Raw genomic sequence first — 12,826 nt, 5'->3', positions numbered from 1 at the left:
AAATAAGAGATTATATTGAAACTAGCTGCCTCTCCCCTTCTAACATGACAACCTATATCTTAGGGCTTAGCCTTGGTGTCCATTGGAACGGACACAACCCGATTCTTTTGTCCATACAGTTAGGAAAAAACACGTCTAATCTGTTGGCCTGCTGGCCTACGCTAGGCCGCTGTCATAGCGGGCTGTGTCCTCGGTATGGGGCTATAAATAGTCAAAAGGTCAATGAACCCAAGGCGGGAATAAGAAATGTATGGGTATGAAAGGAAAATTAGTAAAATTGTTAATACGCATTTAAACCAGGTGGTTTGCGCATAGACTTTGCTCATTTTGAGGTGTTGATTACAAATATGACATTAGATTTTTAATCCGAACTCAAAATTAGATTATTTTTTTTTAGCTCCCGCTGGGCCTATGGCTTATGAGCCACCATCCGGCACGGATAAAATGCAACAAGCGGCCTTCCAACTGACATGTCTTTTGACAGGACGCGCCGTGTCATTTCTGTTGACACCGCCAAACGGAATTTTCAGATTTCTTAGGAAAAAAAAAAGGTGCTCCATTTCAACTACCAACTTTCTGAGAGACGGACGGATTTGGGTCGGTTGGTTTGCGTTCCAATGAACACGAACCCTAAGACTATCATGTAATGCTTTCCAACACCACTAAAGTATCAACTAATTGACAACAATCTTTCTGTTACTACAGCTTTGGAATTTTAACAACTAAATTAAAAAATGGGTAAAAAAAGAAAGAAAGAAGGAAGCAGTGACGTACATAAATAAATACATAAATGGATGAAAACTGAAGTTTCAAAATTTTGTATCATCTGTTAATCATTGCTGGTTGCCACTGTGCTTCACCCTGCTTTTGAGTAAGCATTATTATATCTTATACAAGGACACCCCCCCCCCCCACCTCCCCCCCCAGTGACCACTCTCGTAAATCCTTTTTCACCGACAATCAATTTTATATAATACATAGCATTAACAACCTTCATTATTTAAAGTTCTCAAACTCAAAATCATGAAAATCGAGCTCAATCATGTTCTTAGGAATACTGAATGCTACCTTCATTTTAATTTTATAGTCCGAAGAGTATGTGGTTTGTTCTAAAAAGTGATGTGAAGGTCAGCATCATCAGAACTATAGAGAATGAATTATTTTGCTAAAAAGAACAAGAGGGGGGGGTGTAAAATTCCTCAGAAAAATAAGAAAAAGGACAAATAACACAAATCTTTCCATTTACAAATGATCGACCAAGATTTAAACCATTTGGGCTTGTTGACCATATAATAAAAACAACTGCAAGATTGCAGCCAAGCCATTTTAGCCATAATCCCTTTCTTTTATTGTTGCAAAAAGTACATTTTATTGCGATTAAAAGAATAGAAAGCCAGCTCAGGTCAAACTTTTTCATGTCTGAGAATGCGCCATGTCAAAAATGTTCATAAAAGTTACAAAACATAAATGTACTTGAATAAGTCAAAATGTCAAGAGAGCACTCACCTCCACTTGCATACTCCATGACCAGATACAGAGTTTTTTCTGTTTCAATAACCTCAAATAGCTTGACTGAAATAGAATGGAGAATGTCTATACTTGAAAAACTAGCTTTAAAATTTCATGGCATTACATTATAGGTATTATCATGAAAGCAAAGTAGGCAAACAATGACAACTCAAATCTTTAAAAGTATTTTTAATGTCAGTGGTTTTTATGCCCCCATCAACATAATTTAGATGTCAGGGCCAACCTGGGCTGAGAAAGGTACACAACATTGAGAGAAAAACATTGGGGGAGGAGGGTGGCGTAAAAAAACGAGATACTCCATAAAATTCTCCCTACTTGGGAATTCAACTCGGGTCTCCTGCAGGCAATTGCAAAGAACCTGATCGCTATATCACAGATCCTGGTGACTCAATCTTGAAATAAAAAAGCCATTACAGCAGAAATAATGTTCAACCAAGAGAAATATCCCATTAGTAAGAAAACTTTTAAGCCACCACTGACATAAATTCCAGGAGTTGCAATGAATATAAAGATGCCAAAAATTTCTTTTAAACCAAACTGATCAGCATCTTCCCACCAATAACACAACCCATGTAATACAAGTGAATATTCTAAATCAAACAACAGAAACAAATGTCATTTTTACTTGATATTGTATTTGAACATCAAATCCATGAGTCTTCACCATTCCAATAAATTAAGCAAGACAATGCACTGAAACTAAAGAGAAATTGAATAAGACAGTGCTTCCACCAGCTGAAGCTGAAAAGTAAGGAAAATTCTGCAGGGGGTCTGGGGGCCACAGAGGCCCCCAGCAGGGTCCAGGGACAGCGTCCCGGTGGGGGATCAGGGAAGAAATTGAAATTCAGTGCTTTTAGAGCGTAGAAAACGGCATTTGGGAGCTTGTTTGAAGATAATTGCCTTCAGCCCATAATATTTATTTTTTCACCAACATTTTGTCTTGTTTGACTTCATTACCAGCATATCTTTCCAATGCTGGAAATGTTTAAAAGCAGGTTCCCCTTTCATTGCTACTATAATTCAATTAATTTGTAGTCGTACCATTGACAGCAGGCAAACCTGGGAATAATGAATAGATGTACCTTCAAAATACGGTTACGCAGCGTATACCCACATTTTTTCTAAATGTTCATGTCTGAAAGTCGCCTGTCACAACCTCGGAACACCACTTCGAAGTAATCTTGATTTTATACGTGGTGCTCACTATGGACGGGATCGGCCAATTGGGCCGATCGCCCGACTCGATCGCCTCAAAAACAAACGTGTTTGTTTCCAGTTTCAAAGCAAACACGGTTGTTCGACCGAGTCAGGCGATCAGCGCAATCGGCCGATCCCATCCGTAGTGGGCACGACCGTATCAGCATATATTTCTTTCATCGCGGCCCTTATATTGCGTTCACGTGCCGTAGAATCTTCGCATTGATAATTTCTCTAGATCTAGATAAAATTTGCGAAAAAGAATCTTTCAGACAGTAATTTTCTGTCTAAGATCAAAATCAGTCTTGATCAATGCGCAGATTTTCCAGCCGCGGCAACAATCCGAAGATAGACAGAAGGAATGAGTGAATGACAGAAAGGAGGAAGTTGGCACAAAAGGTTCGCCAGATTTTGATCCATCTGCAGGTAAAAAATGTACTGCCGACCAACACGCAATGAATGCATGGGACTGGGACATAGCGGTATAATGTCCGATTGCAGGAAATGCGCAATTAAGCAGGTTTCTATAACGTTAACTTGTTGCTGAGAGAATTACCGTAAATATCCGTACCTTATACAAGACAATACGAAGGGGAGTACGGAATTTCGGCAGTCCTGCACTGTCGCAGTTTTTTTTTTACGGAGGGAGTAGATAATGATGGAGGGACAAGTTACTGGCAGAAAGTACGGATTTCCGTAAAGCACTGATAAGAGCACAATGGACCGAAAGCTAAGAGATCACTCATTCTGGAGTTTCACCTACTTGAAATTAACATTTTATAACGAAAGAAACTATCCATAAAGGCAACTGACGAGGAGAAACTTACAACAAATATTTCTAAACGCTTACCTATGTTTGGATGATCTAGCATTTTCATGATCCTCACTTCTCGAAAGAGCTGAAAAATTGAGAATGTACAAAACAAACATTAATATTTCAAACCATCTGTTCGTGAAGTAAACGAAACATTTTAAGAACACATGGCAAAAACAAACTAAAAACTATCACGAGTACATCAATACATCAACACACTGCCTTAGTTTAAATTTCTGCAAACTTCACTGCTATTAACACTCTAAATTAAAACCCTCTCATTACCTCTTACTCTTTCAAATTAAAATGTTGCCCGTTCCTACGCAATTCAATTGTGCGAGGTAGAAGGTTCTTTTCAGTATTCCAACACTTTCCACGAGGGAAGGGGCCTGTATTTTAACAGGCAACAGACAGATTAAGACTGAGCAGGTGTTTACTGCACTATTGACACAATTTGGTCATATAAGCACCAAAAACTGATGTACTGACACATTTAACAAAAAAGACTAACATTTATAAAAACAATAAACATACTTAAAATTTTATTAAAATAAACCGAACAGTAAAATGTGTGTTGCATTTAACAACAAAAAGAGATTCTTCTTGAAACAGGTAGGAAAGTTCTTATAAATCATTTGGACAACCAACCAACCAAACACAAGATTGTATTCAATAAACCAATAAATACAAACTTGTACACTGACCAAAAAAATGATGTCTATGGAAAAATTGAAAAAAAAATTTTAACAGGTACATTACCTTTTGCAAACTTGAGGGATTAAGCTGAGTTTTGTCTATAATTTTTATAGCAACCTGAAAAAACAAAAAATTATATACAACTATTATTTATCCATCATGTACGGAAGACAGAGCATGTCAATGTGCATTCTAACTCACAAAAATGGAATTATATACTTGAGTACCATAACATTACTGGGGCTCTTTTTTTGCACACAGGTACATCAACAATGGAAGATGATAATTTGATATGGCCTACAATAAGGTAAAAAAAATAAAAATAAAACAGCAAAATAATGACATAACAAATAATAAAGCAAAGTATTCATTTACTCAACTAAATGATTTTCGTAACGATCATAAATAACTTTCACTTACATAAATTTTGGAGTGCCCCATAAAGGAACCAAAAGGCTAGTTCATACCAGTTTCTCTAGGTCTGCTGATGAAAGGCCTTACTTCCTTATTTTATGTTTCCCAAAAATAAACAAAATTTTTACAAAATAGCAATTATACTATACACCTATACTATCACCTTGAAACCTTTTGTCGCCATGGAGTGTGCGATCCTACTAACACAAATTTTCAGCTTAGCTTGTTAGCCAGGACAGCAGTCTCATATATATGTCTCTGTGTTACTGGATTCGCTGTGTAGATCTAGCCCACTCGTGACAAAGATTTAGATCCCAAGTCTTTGACGTGTCACTTTCTTTACTCAGAGTCTCAAACAGACAAAGCAGAAAAACAAGGAAAATTCTGACAAGTAAGGTCGGGAGTCGCATAAGCTCCAGTAGCAAGGTCCGGGGACAGTGTCCTAGTGGGCAGTCGCCAAAGAAATTAAAAATTCTGTGCTTTTAGAGGGTTGAAAATGTCAAGTGGGAGCCTATTTGAATAGATTTCTAACCACCTTTGATACCTATTTTTTTCACCAAGATGTTGTCTCGTCTATTTTCTTCATCTCATTGCTGGCAACGTTAAAAGAAAGTTCCCCTTCCCATTGCCACTATAATTCAATTTGTCATGACACAGCTGACAGAAGGCCAATTCTGTCATATTTGTTTAGATGATACAATCACCCAGCCCGAATTTTCCTGAATTTTCACGATCGAATGCTGAATGTCATAACCTCAGAGCAAAACTTTAAATCTTTTATTATTTTTAGCTTCAGTTTTAACATCAAAATGTCTTTCACCGCAGCTATCCTGCTCCAGTAGAATCCTCACACTAGCAAATTCTCCAGATTTAGGCAGATTTGAAAAAAGTTTTTCTAACAGTGATTTTCTTTCAAACATCATGATTCAATTCCCTTGTTCAATGCACATATTTTCCAACTGCGGCAAAGGACCATAGATACAGAAAAAAATGAGTACATGAAGGAAGGGAGGAAATGGCACAAGTTTCGGTATACATCGTATTTGGCCAGATTTTGACTGATTTGCAGGTGAAAATATATTGCCGAATACACTAAATATACTTTTATATTAACACAATTTCCACATGGATACGACCAAAAATCATAACAACCACAAATCACCAAAAGAAGTCTCACCTCTCTTCCTGTGGGCACATGCTTCGCTAATTTCACTTTAGCGAAGTTGCCTTTGCCAATGGTCTTGATTAAACGATATTTTCCTATGTGAGGTTCATCTGTAGCTCGACTCCGAGAAGATGGTATTCTGGAGGATGGTGTGCCACTGTTGTCATCTGTGCCCTGAAATATAGACAAGCCGCGTAAAGTTAATAAAGATCAATAGTAACATTTTACAAACAATCTAATGTAATTCATTTGGCACAAAACAGAACCCTAAAAAAAAAACACCTAAAAAACAACAATTATTTGTTATACAGTGCTCCAAAGCTATAACACACCGCATGAAAGCACGATTCGCCTTATGCTGTAAGCATAGAACCAAATTTTTTTCCTTTGTAATAATAATATTATAACTCATAAAAGTAAAAGTGTGCAGGGTCTTCACTGACAACTCTGCCTAAAAGCATGATCGCTCCTGTACTATTGTCGGAAACAGATCATTACAAAAGGACTCATTCTGCTTGGATAGAAGCAAAGCAAACACCACGTGCTTTCCTTTATTACTTTAAATTGTGGCTATGTCGTAGGAGGGGGAAGGGAGAAAATTAAATGTATCTCATTTAAGGACAACGTGAGACTACCAGCGACCATCCCTGTGTGGCAAGGCAACAATACAATGTGAGAAAACGGACATTATTATGACGGTCATTGTGACCACTCCGCATTGGAAAACTTCATACCCCAGGTGAGCTCAGCTTAATGACACAACCCACCAAAGGAGATCAGAAGCAAGGTGGTTCAAACAATCAATGATGTACCGCACAGCGGACTAAAAATGTTGGTTTGTCTAGTTAGTTGGGGGTAAACTAAACAATGATTAGGCACTGATTGTCCAGGCTCTCGTAATCTTCGACCCAAATGCCAGAACTGTACACCAAACCTTGCCCTTATCAGCAGTTGCTTTACTCAGAGGAGTAATCCATGAAATTCGACAGAATACTAACTCTAAATTACTCTCTGCTTTATAGCACTTTCACCTGATAAGAGTAAGCTTTTTTGTCACCATAGGTGTGTGCTATTAGCATGAAACTAAAGTGTTATTACTGAGATAGATTTGGTCCTGATACATTGTACAACAGCATTCTTCTGATCTTCAACAGATAAAAAAAATCAATAGACCAAAGTATAAGTTGAAAAATATAAAATCATTGAAAACATTAAAGAAATTTCTTTTTATCTAAGATTTATTACAGCAGAAAGTAAAATATTTTTTTACAACTCAACACTGCAAATCCACTCTCTTCAAGCAACAAACAAATAAAAATAGGGCAAACAAATCAGAATGAAATGTGAACTTTTGACACTCTGATACAGTACTCCAAGTACTTATTTGTTTAACTTATCTAAGAAACAACCACAGAGCATTTTCCCAACTTGGGACAATTTTCAAAACCGAAATGCTGGCCTACTTACAGTACTGAAACAAACAAAAAAAAACCACCAAAAAAAAATCAGAAAGAAATCTAACTAAAGTATCAGCACTCGATTTGATCAGGAAAAACTATATTTTTACATGGAACACTCCTATTCCTTCTCACTACTCAACATCTTCATTTTCATTGGTTGATGCTATGCCTGTGCATAAGATCATTCATTGCTCTCGCAATAAGCAATACAGGCAACAAACAGCCCTGAACAAAATGAATGGAGGCCCAAAACCCTCGAAATGACAGAAAAAACAAAAAATCAAATTAGCAACAGGTATTCCACCACCTTTAACTTCAGTGCAAGCCACTAAACATACACTTACCTACAAGAGCAGCTTTTGAAAAAAAAACCCTAGCCAAACATGTACAATGACACAACTGTAGTTCCATTCTCAATAAATTCAAAGGATAAAAGGACCACGCAAAACTTTGGACAGCATTAAACTTTATCTTCTACTTCTCCAGAATGTTAAATTTCTTGATGAAAGTGATTCCTTACTATTTTATCCATGTAAATGATGTGGGGGGGGGGAGATATTTACATTTAAATCCAACTTCTCTTCATTAAAAAAAAATTTAATTCAAAAAGAATTTGCACAAAAGATTGCGATACAATTAAAACTAATAATTTTAAAAGTTCGCTTTTCCACCAATTTTGAAACAATCACTAGTAACACCACCTCCAGCTAGATGACAATTTCATGACGAGGCCAAAGTTTATGTGCCATCCCCACAATACAATAAAATTATGCGGTCAGCTTGCCCTACAATTCAAACAGATTATTCATCCGCCTTGACAATGAACAAAAAACAAACTGAACTAGCAATACTGTCACCATTTAATTATACACTAAACAAAAAGATATAAGCCAGTCAATATAATAATGTGGCAGCTAGAACAAGGCTTGAAATTGCTTATTGCAACATAAAAGTTTCAGCTGCATAACTTGCAATCTGGCTACAATCAATGAAATATCAAAGTAGAATAACGACAGAATTTTTATTTCAAAACAAACAAAAACAAAAACGAAAGAGCTTGCATTAACTTTGTTGTTTCTCTTAATGAATGTCAACTGAAATTTACCATCCCATCCTCTATTACACAAAAGTAAAAGGAACCAATTCAACTTGGACCGCAAAATCTATACCTCAGCAGTGAAGTGCCAGCATTGTTTTCCTTTTCATAAGGGTTTTACAGCACTTACAACACAATAAGGTCATATAAGTGCCGAAGATTTGAGATGTTACAAAGGAGTAACAAACACAAAAAAGGAGGATGACAGATGTTTGATAGGAAAGAAGGAGCAAACCACACCAGAGCACCCTCCAACCACCCACTCCAGCATTGTTTAATTAAACTGTCTGACTTTTTCCATCCCCAATAAAATACAGTCCAACCTGTTCAAACAACCACCTGTCCAAAACAATCACCAGAATAAACGACCACTTCCCAATCCCCCCACCCTGGGTTTTTTTTCTTAATATAAAATTAAAATATAACAACAACGGCAATGTCCAAGACATTGAACCATGTAAGACAACCACTATTCTTCCAAGAGAATGGCTGGCTATCTTGGGTATTTCAATAGTTGGCGTTGGAAGCAGAATACCTTACTTTTGAAATGATTGAGAAGAATGAACAAACGGATATTAAAAAAAGCAAACAAACAGGTGAGACATCTAAACTGAACAAAATAAACTCAGGAAACACCCGACAACCAACAACAATTCTGCCTGGGCAACAGGGTTAAGATAGTTAATCAAATGAACAATGCAAAAGAGAAAGATAAAGTGTTCAATCACAAGTCCAGAGATCCTACATGATTTAGAATCTAGGTTAATCAGACACACATGCAAGAATAATGTGGCCATTGTGGGCCCCGTTTCAGTAAAATACAATATTTAGAAACAGCAAGACCGGAGAGAGTCAGTCAGAGCAGATTATCATTCCACACAATTATTAGGCCTACCCTACACTTTGATTTTTCAGCATCCGGATTTGGCCCCAAAGAAAACTATGTTGTTATCGATCCAGCCAAAGAAAACTATGGAGAGTGGAATTTTGGTTTCATAGACGATAATTTCAAATGAAGCTACAGCGAGCACCTAGCACACACCTGTGATTGGCCCAAATTGACGTACAGTCGAACCTGTGTAAGACGGCCACCCATTGTCAAGGAGAAAAGTGGCCGTATAAGTATTTATAAGACAGGAGGCCGTCGTAGGCAAGACTGATCAAGATGAAGAAAACAAACCATTCCTATCTGAGAAAACAAACCCTTCCTTTCGGAGGTCCCAACCGAAGGTAGATCTAGTTGCATTGTTGTTGTTGTTATTTTTGTTGTTGTTGTTGTTTTCGCTGGGGGTTTTTTTTTTCTTTTGTTGCTGCTTTTGTGCACGGGTGACAATAAAACGAAATGTGTCAGACAAGGAGGATCGAGTGCTATGGTAAAACAAACACACGTGTCGCTACCACTCGGAGAACAAGCGACGCTTCTGTCACAAGTTCATGCTGACGTCCATTGTTACTTTGTTACAGACTGGGTAAACAGTGACCACTCATCTCACTACGATTTGTGTATATGGGTTCTGGGCGGGGCTTATGGGTTATGAGGGATCACACACTTCCCTCCCCAGCAGCTGAAAATTAATTTTGTTATCTATTGGTCAACAGTGGGAGGGGCCTACGCAACATGATCAGTTGGAGGGACTACTTAACAACGACAGGTTTTTAGATTATGATGGCTCGCCCACAACGCCAGGGGCCAATGCTTGATTTATGACAAAGCGTAATGGAGTCACTTAGGTGGCCGTCTAACACAGGTGTTATTGCTTTGTGTGATAGGGGTTGTGTGTTGAAATATGGTGGCCGCGGCCGCGTTGGACAGGTGCCCATTTTACACAGTTAAATTATATAGAAAAAACGCAAGGGCAAGGGGGGGAATGGAAAGTGTCCGTTTGAACAGGTGGCCGTCTTATAGAGGTGGCCGTCAGGGCAGGTTCGACTGTATTTCCGCCATCTATTTTTGTCGTCTTCCGGGGCTTCCCTCGCCCGTTGACTAGAGCTTACCACAGTGGCAGGCCCGCTTTGTCACTTAGAAGCGTGCATTGGGCTTCGTCCCTAGATCTAGATTTCATCTGTCGACTGCTTCGGCTTTGTGTGTATGGGTGTGCGTGCGCATGTGTGTGCGTGTGTTTGCGCATGCGCTGGTGTGTGTGTGTACAACTTTGAGGAGAAGGTAAATCTGTGGTCAGAGAATTGCTGAGATTGTTATAAAAGATTATAACACACAAATTAATACCACAATAAAACAAATGCGGCGAGATCTTGTCAACAGTTACTGGCGAGTCGTGGCGAGGGAAACCCAAGTCTTGGGGGAAACCCCGGAAGACCACAAAAATAGATGGCGGAAATATATCAGCTGTATTTGGGCCAATCACAGAGGTGTGCCAGGTGCTCGCTGTAGCTTCATGTCTTGAAATCAGGTAATTCCAATGGATCGAATTCCAATTCATATTTAATTTTGGTTGACTGCATAATAATTAGTGCATCAATACCACCAACTTACTAGATCTAGATCTAGACACTCTTAGCTTCAGTGACTTCAACTGTGTAAAAGAACTAAGACAAGACTAAAGTCTAGACCTTGAATCTGAATAGAAAAACCACAAACAGCTCGTTGGCTTTTGGCCCATTGGGGTAGACTAGATTCTAGAATCTAGTCTAGAGATCTATATATCTCTAGATTAGATCTAGATCTAGATTTCTAGATCTAGATCTAGATAGATCTAGATTCTTGTTCATTGTCCTAATACAAAACAACACAAGTAAAAGTCACAAGTTGAAAGAGGACAGTTGGATAGTGCTCTGGTGACAGCAGTGCTTACAAAAAAATCATGTGCTAACTTTTCTCAGACTCAGTCATGAGAGTAGTAGTAGGCCTAGGCTACTGCTAGAATCTAGAAATCGTGCATTGAATTGGATTGGTCCTCCTCAAATTACAGCCTGGACCAGTGTAAACAAAACTGTTGCACATTCGTCAGACAAGAAAAACTTGGCTGTAATGCAAACTGAACAGCAAGCAGACACTCTATAAACCAAACAAACGACAAAATACCAACCCATGAACAACTAGATAGACCAAGATCTATTACCATCATCATGCGTTAGTAGGCTATCCCTACACTTACATGTCTATCCACAGGAACTGATTCATGGACAGTGTGAAGGGGGGCCCGTGCCGTTGCCGACATCTTGAATTCTAATTCATTGAATGTTTACAGGATAGGCACAAATGCAATGAAAATTAAAGATTTCCGCTTCAACAGAAAGAGGCAGAACGCCGTTAAACACCAGGCAAAACTATAGATCGAACGCTTCTTAGCTCTTCTGTTGATACTTTTTCACTATTCAGGACAGCCCGGAAACGGGTCGCTAGGGCAAAGAACTGCCTTCAGTCCTCCAGAAACACCGAGACACCCTCCCTGTCACAACATTATTTCATTGACAAATAAAATGCAATCCTAGAATTAGACTGAAATGACTGCTGGTGAGCCATTTTATCATAATCAGACAGGAAAGTCACCCACAGAAATCATTATTATTCCGGCTAGCACACGAATTTGCTCCAACAAAATGGCTGACTCCTTTCACGCCAAAACGAGGGTACTTGCGCATGGAGGTCAAACCCGACCACTACGTTTGATTGGCTCCCCTGAGAAGTAATGACATCACTCTACGGGAAACAGCTGAGATGAGATCGAACATACAGTTTATAGAGTTATGTCAGTGTGGGTCAATAGCAAAATGTATTTTTGCTCACAGGGACATTTTTTCTGTTTTTGCTGCAGCCTATGTTGACTTTTGGGGGGGGACGTTCGGAGACAAAAGATCTTTAGACCTCACAGGTGTAAACTCACCTGGAGGAAACGCCCACAGTATCACTCAGGAGTTGTCTGCTCTTGATTCCTATGCACCCAAACGTGAAAATGCATTGGCACAGAATGCCTACACTGAATTGGAAGATTTCTGTTAAAAATTAGCAGTAGCCAGATAACACTGCTGACATCACGATAAGGCTAGGCCATATCCTAGAACACGCGGTGCTGGCAAAACTCCAGTGACTACTCGAGTAAATGATAAGTTTAGCTAAACGGAAGGTAAAAATTTAAGAGGCAGTTCACACACACACAAGAAGAAAAAAAAGCGTGATATAAAAATATGTCACAAGTGTGTTCGTGTGTAAGTTATAATGATGAGACATTACCCATCTCTCCCTCGCTGTTTGTCTATCTGTCTGTTTGCCTGTCTGTCAGTCTGTCTGTCCCTCTCCTTATCTATCTATCTATCTATCTATCTATCTATCTATCTATCTATCTATCTATTTATCTATTTATCTATCTATCTCTATCTATCTACCCCCTCTCTCTCTATATCTACGAGTAGCTATCTATCTCTCTAGCTAACAAGCTCTCTAGCTACCTATCTATCAATCTCTACGTCTACTATATAGCTATAGGGACACACAC

The 12,826-nt window shown here is 38.6% G+C and overlaps 1 protein-coding gene across 11 annotated transcripts in view; it reads right to left on the bottom strand.

Moving 5' to 3' along the window:
* Positions 1-11,983, bottom strand: part of LOC101852122 (MAP/microtubule affinity-regulating kinase 3) — a gene marked incomplete in the record, with an annotated part of 55,118 nt that extends 43,135 nt beyond the window's left edge. For 5 of the 11 annotated variants that reach the window (XM_013087958.2, XM_013087962.2, XM_013087960.2 and 2 more), the window contains 5 exon segments: positions 1,507-1,572; positions 3,578-3,626; positions 4,301-4,354; positions 5,829-5,990; positions 11,489-11,980. In XM_013087958.2, coding sequence (XP_012943412.1) covers positions 1,507-1,572; positions 3,578-3,626; positions 4,301-4,354; positions 5,829-5,990; positions 11,489-11,551 — 394 coding nt within the window. 11 annotated transcript variants of the gene reach the window in all.
* Between the last annotated feature and the right edge of the window lie 843 nt (positions 11,984-12,826).

The sequence above is a fragment of the Aplysia californica genome, unplaced genomic scaffold (genome assembly GCF_000002075.1).
Source record: "Aplysia californica isolate F4 #8 unplaced genomic scaffold, AplCal3.0 scaffold00664, whole genome shotgun sequence".
NCBI classification, from domain to species: domain Eukaryota; kingdom Metazoa; phylum Mollusca; class Gastropoda; order Aplysiida; family Aplysiidae; genus Aplysia; species Aplysia californica.
Note: the sequence above shows the minus strand (reverse complement) of the source record. Positions and strands in the feature narration are given on the sequence as shown.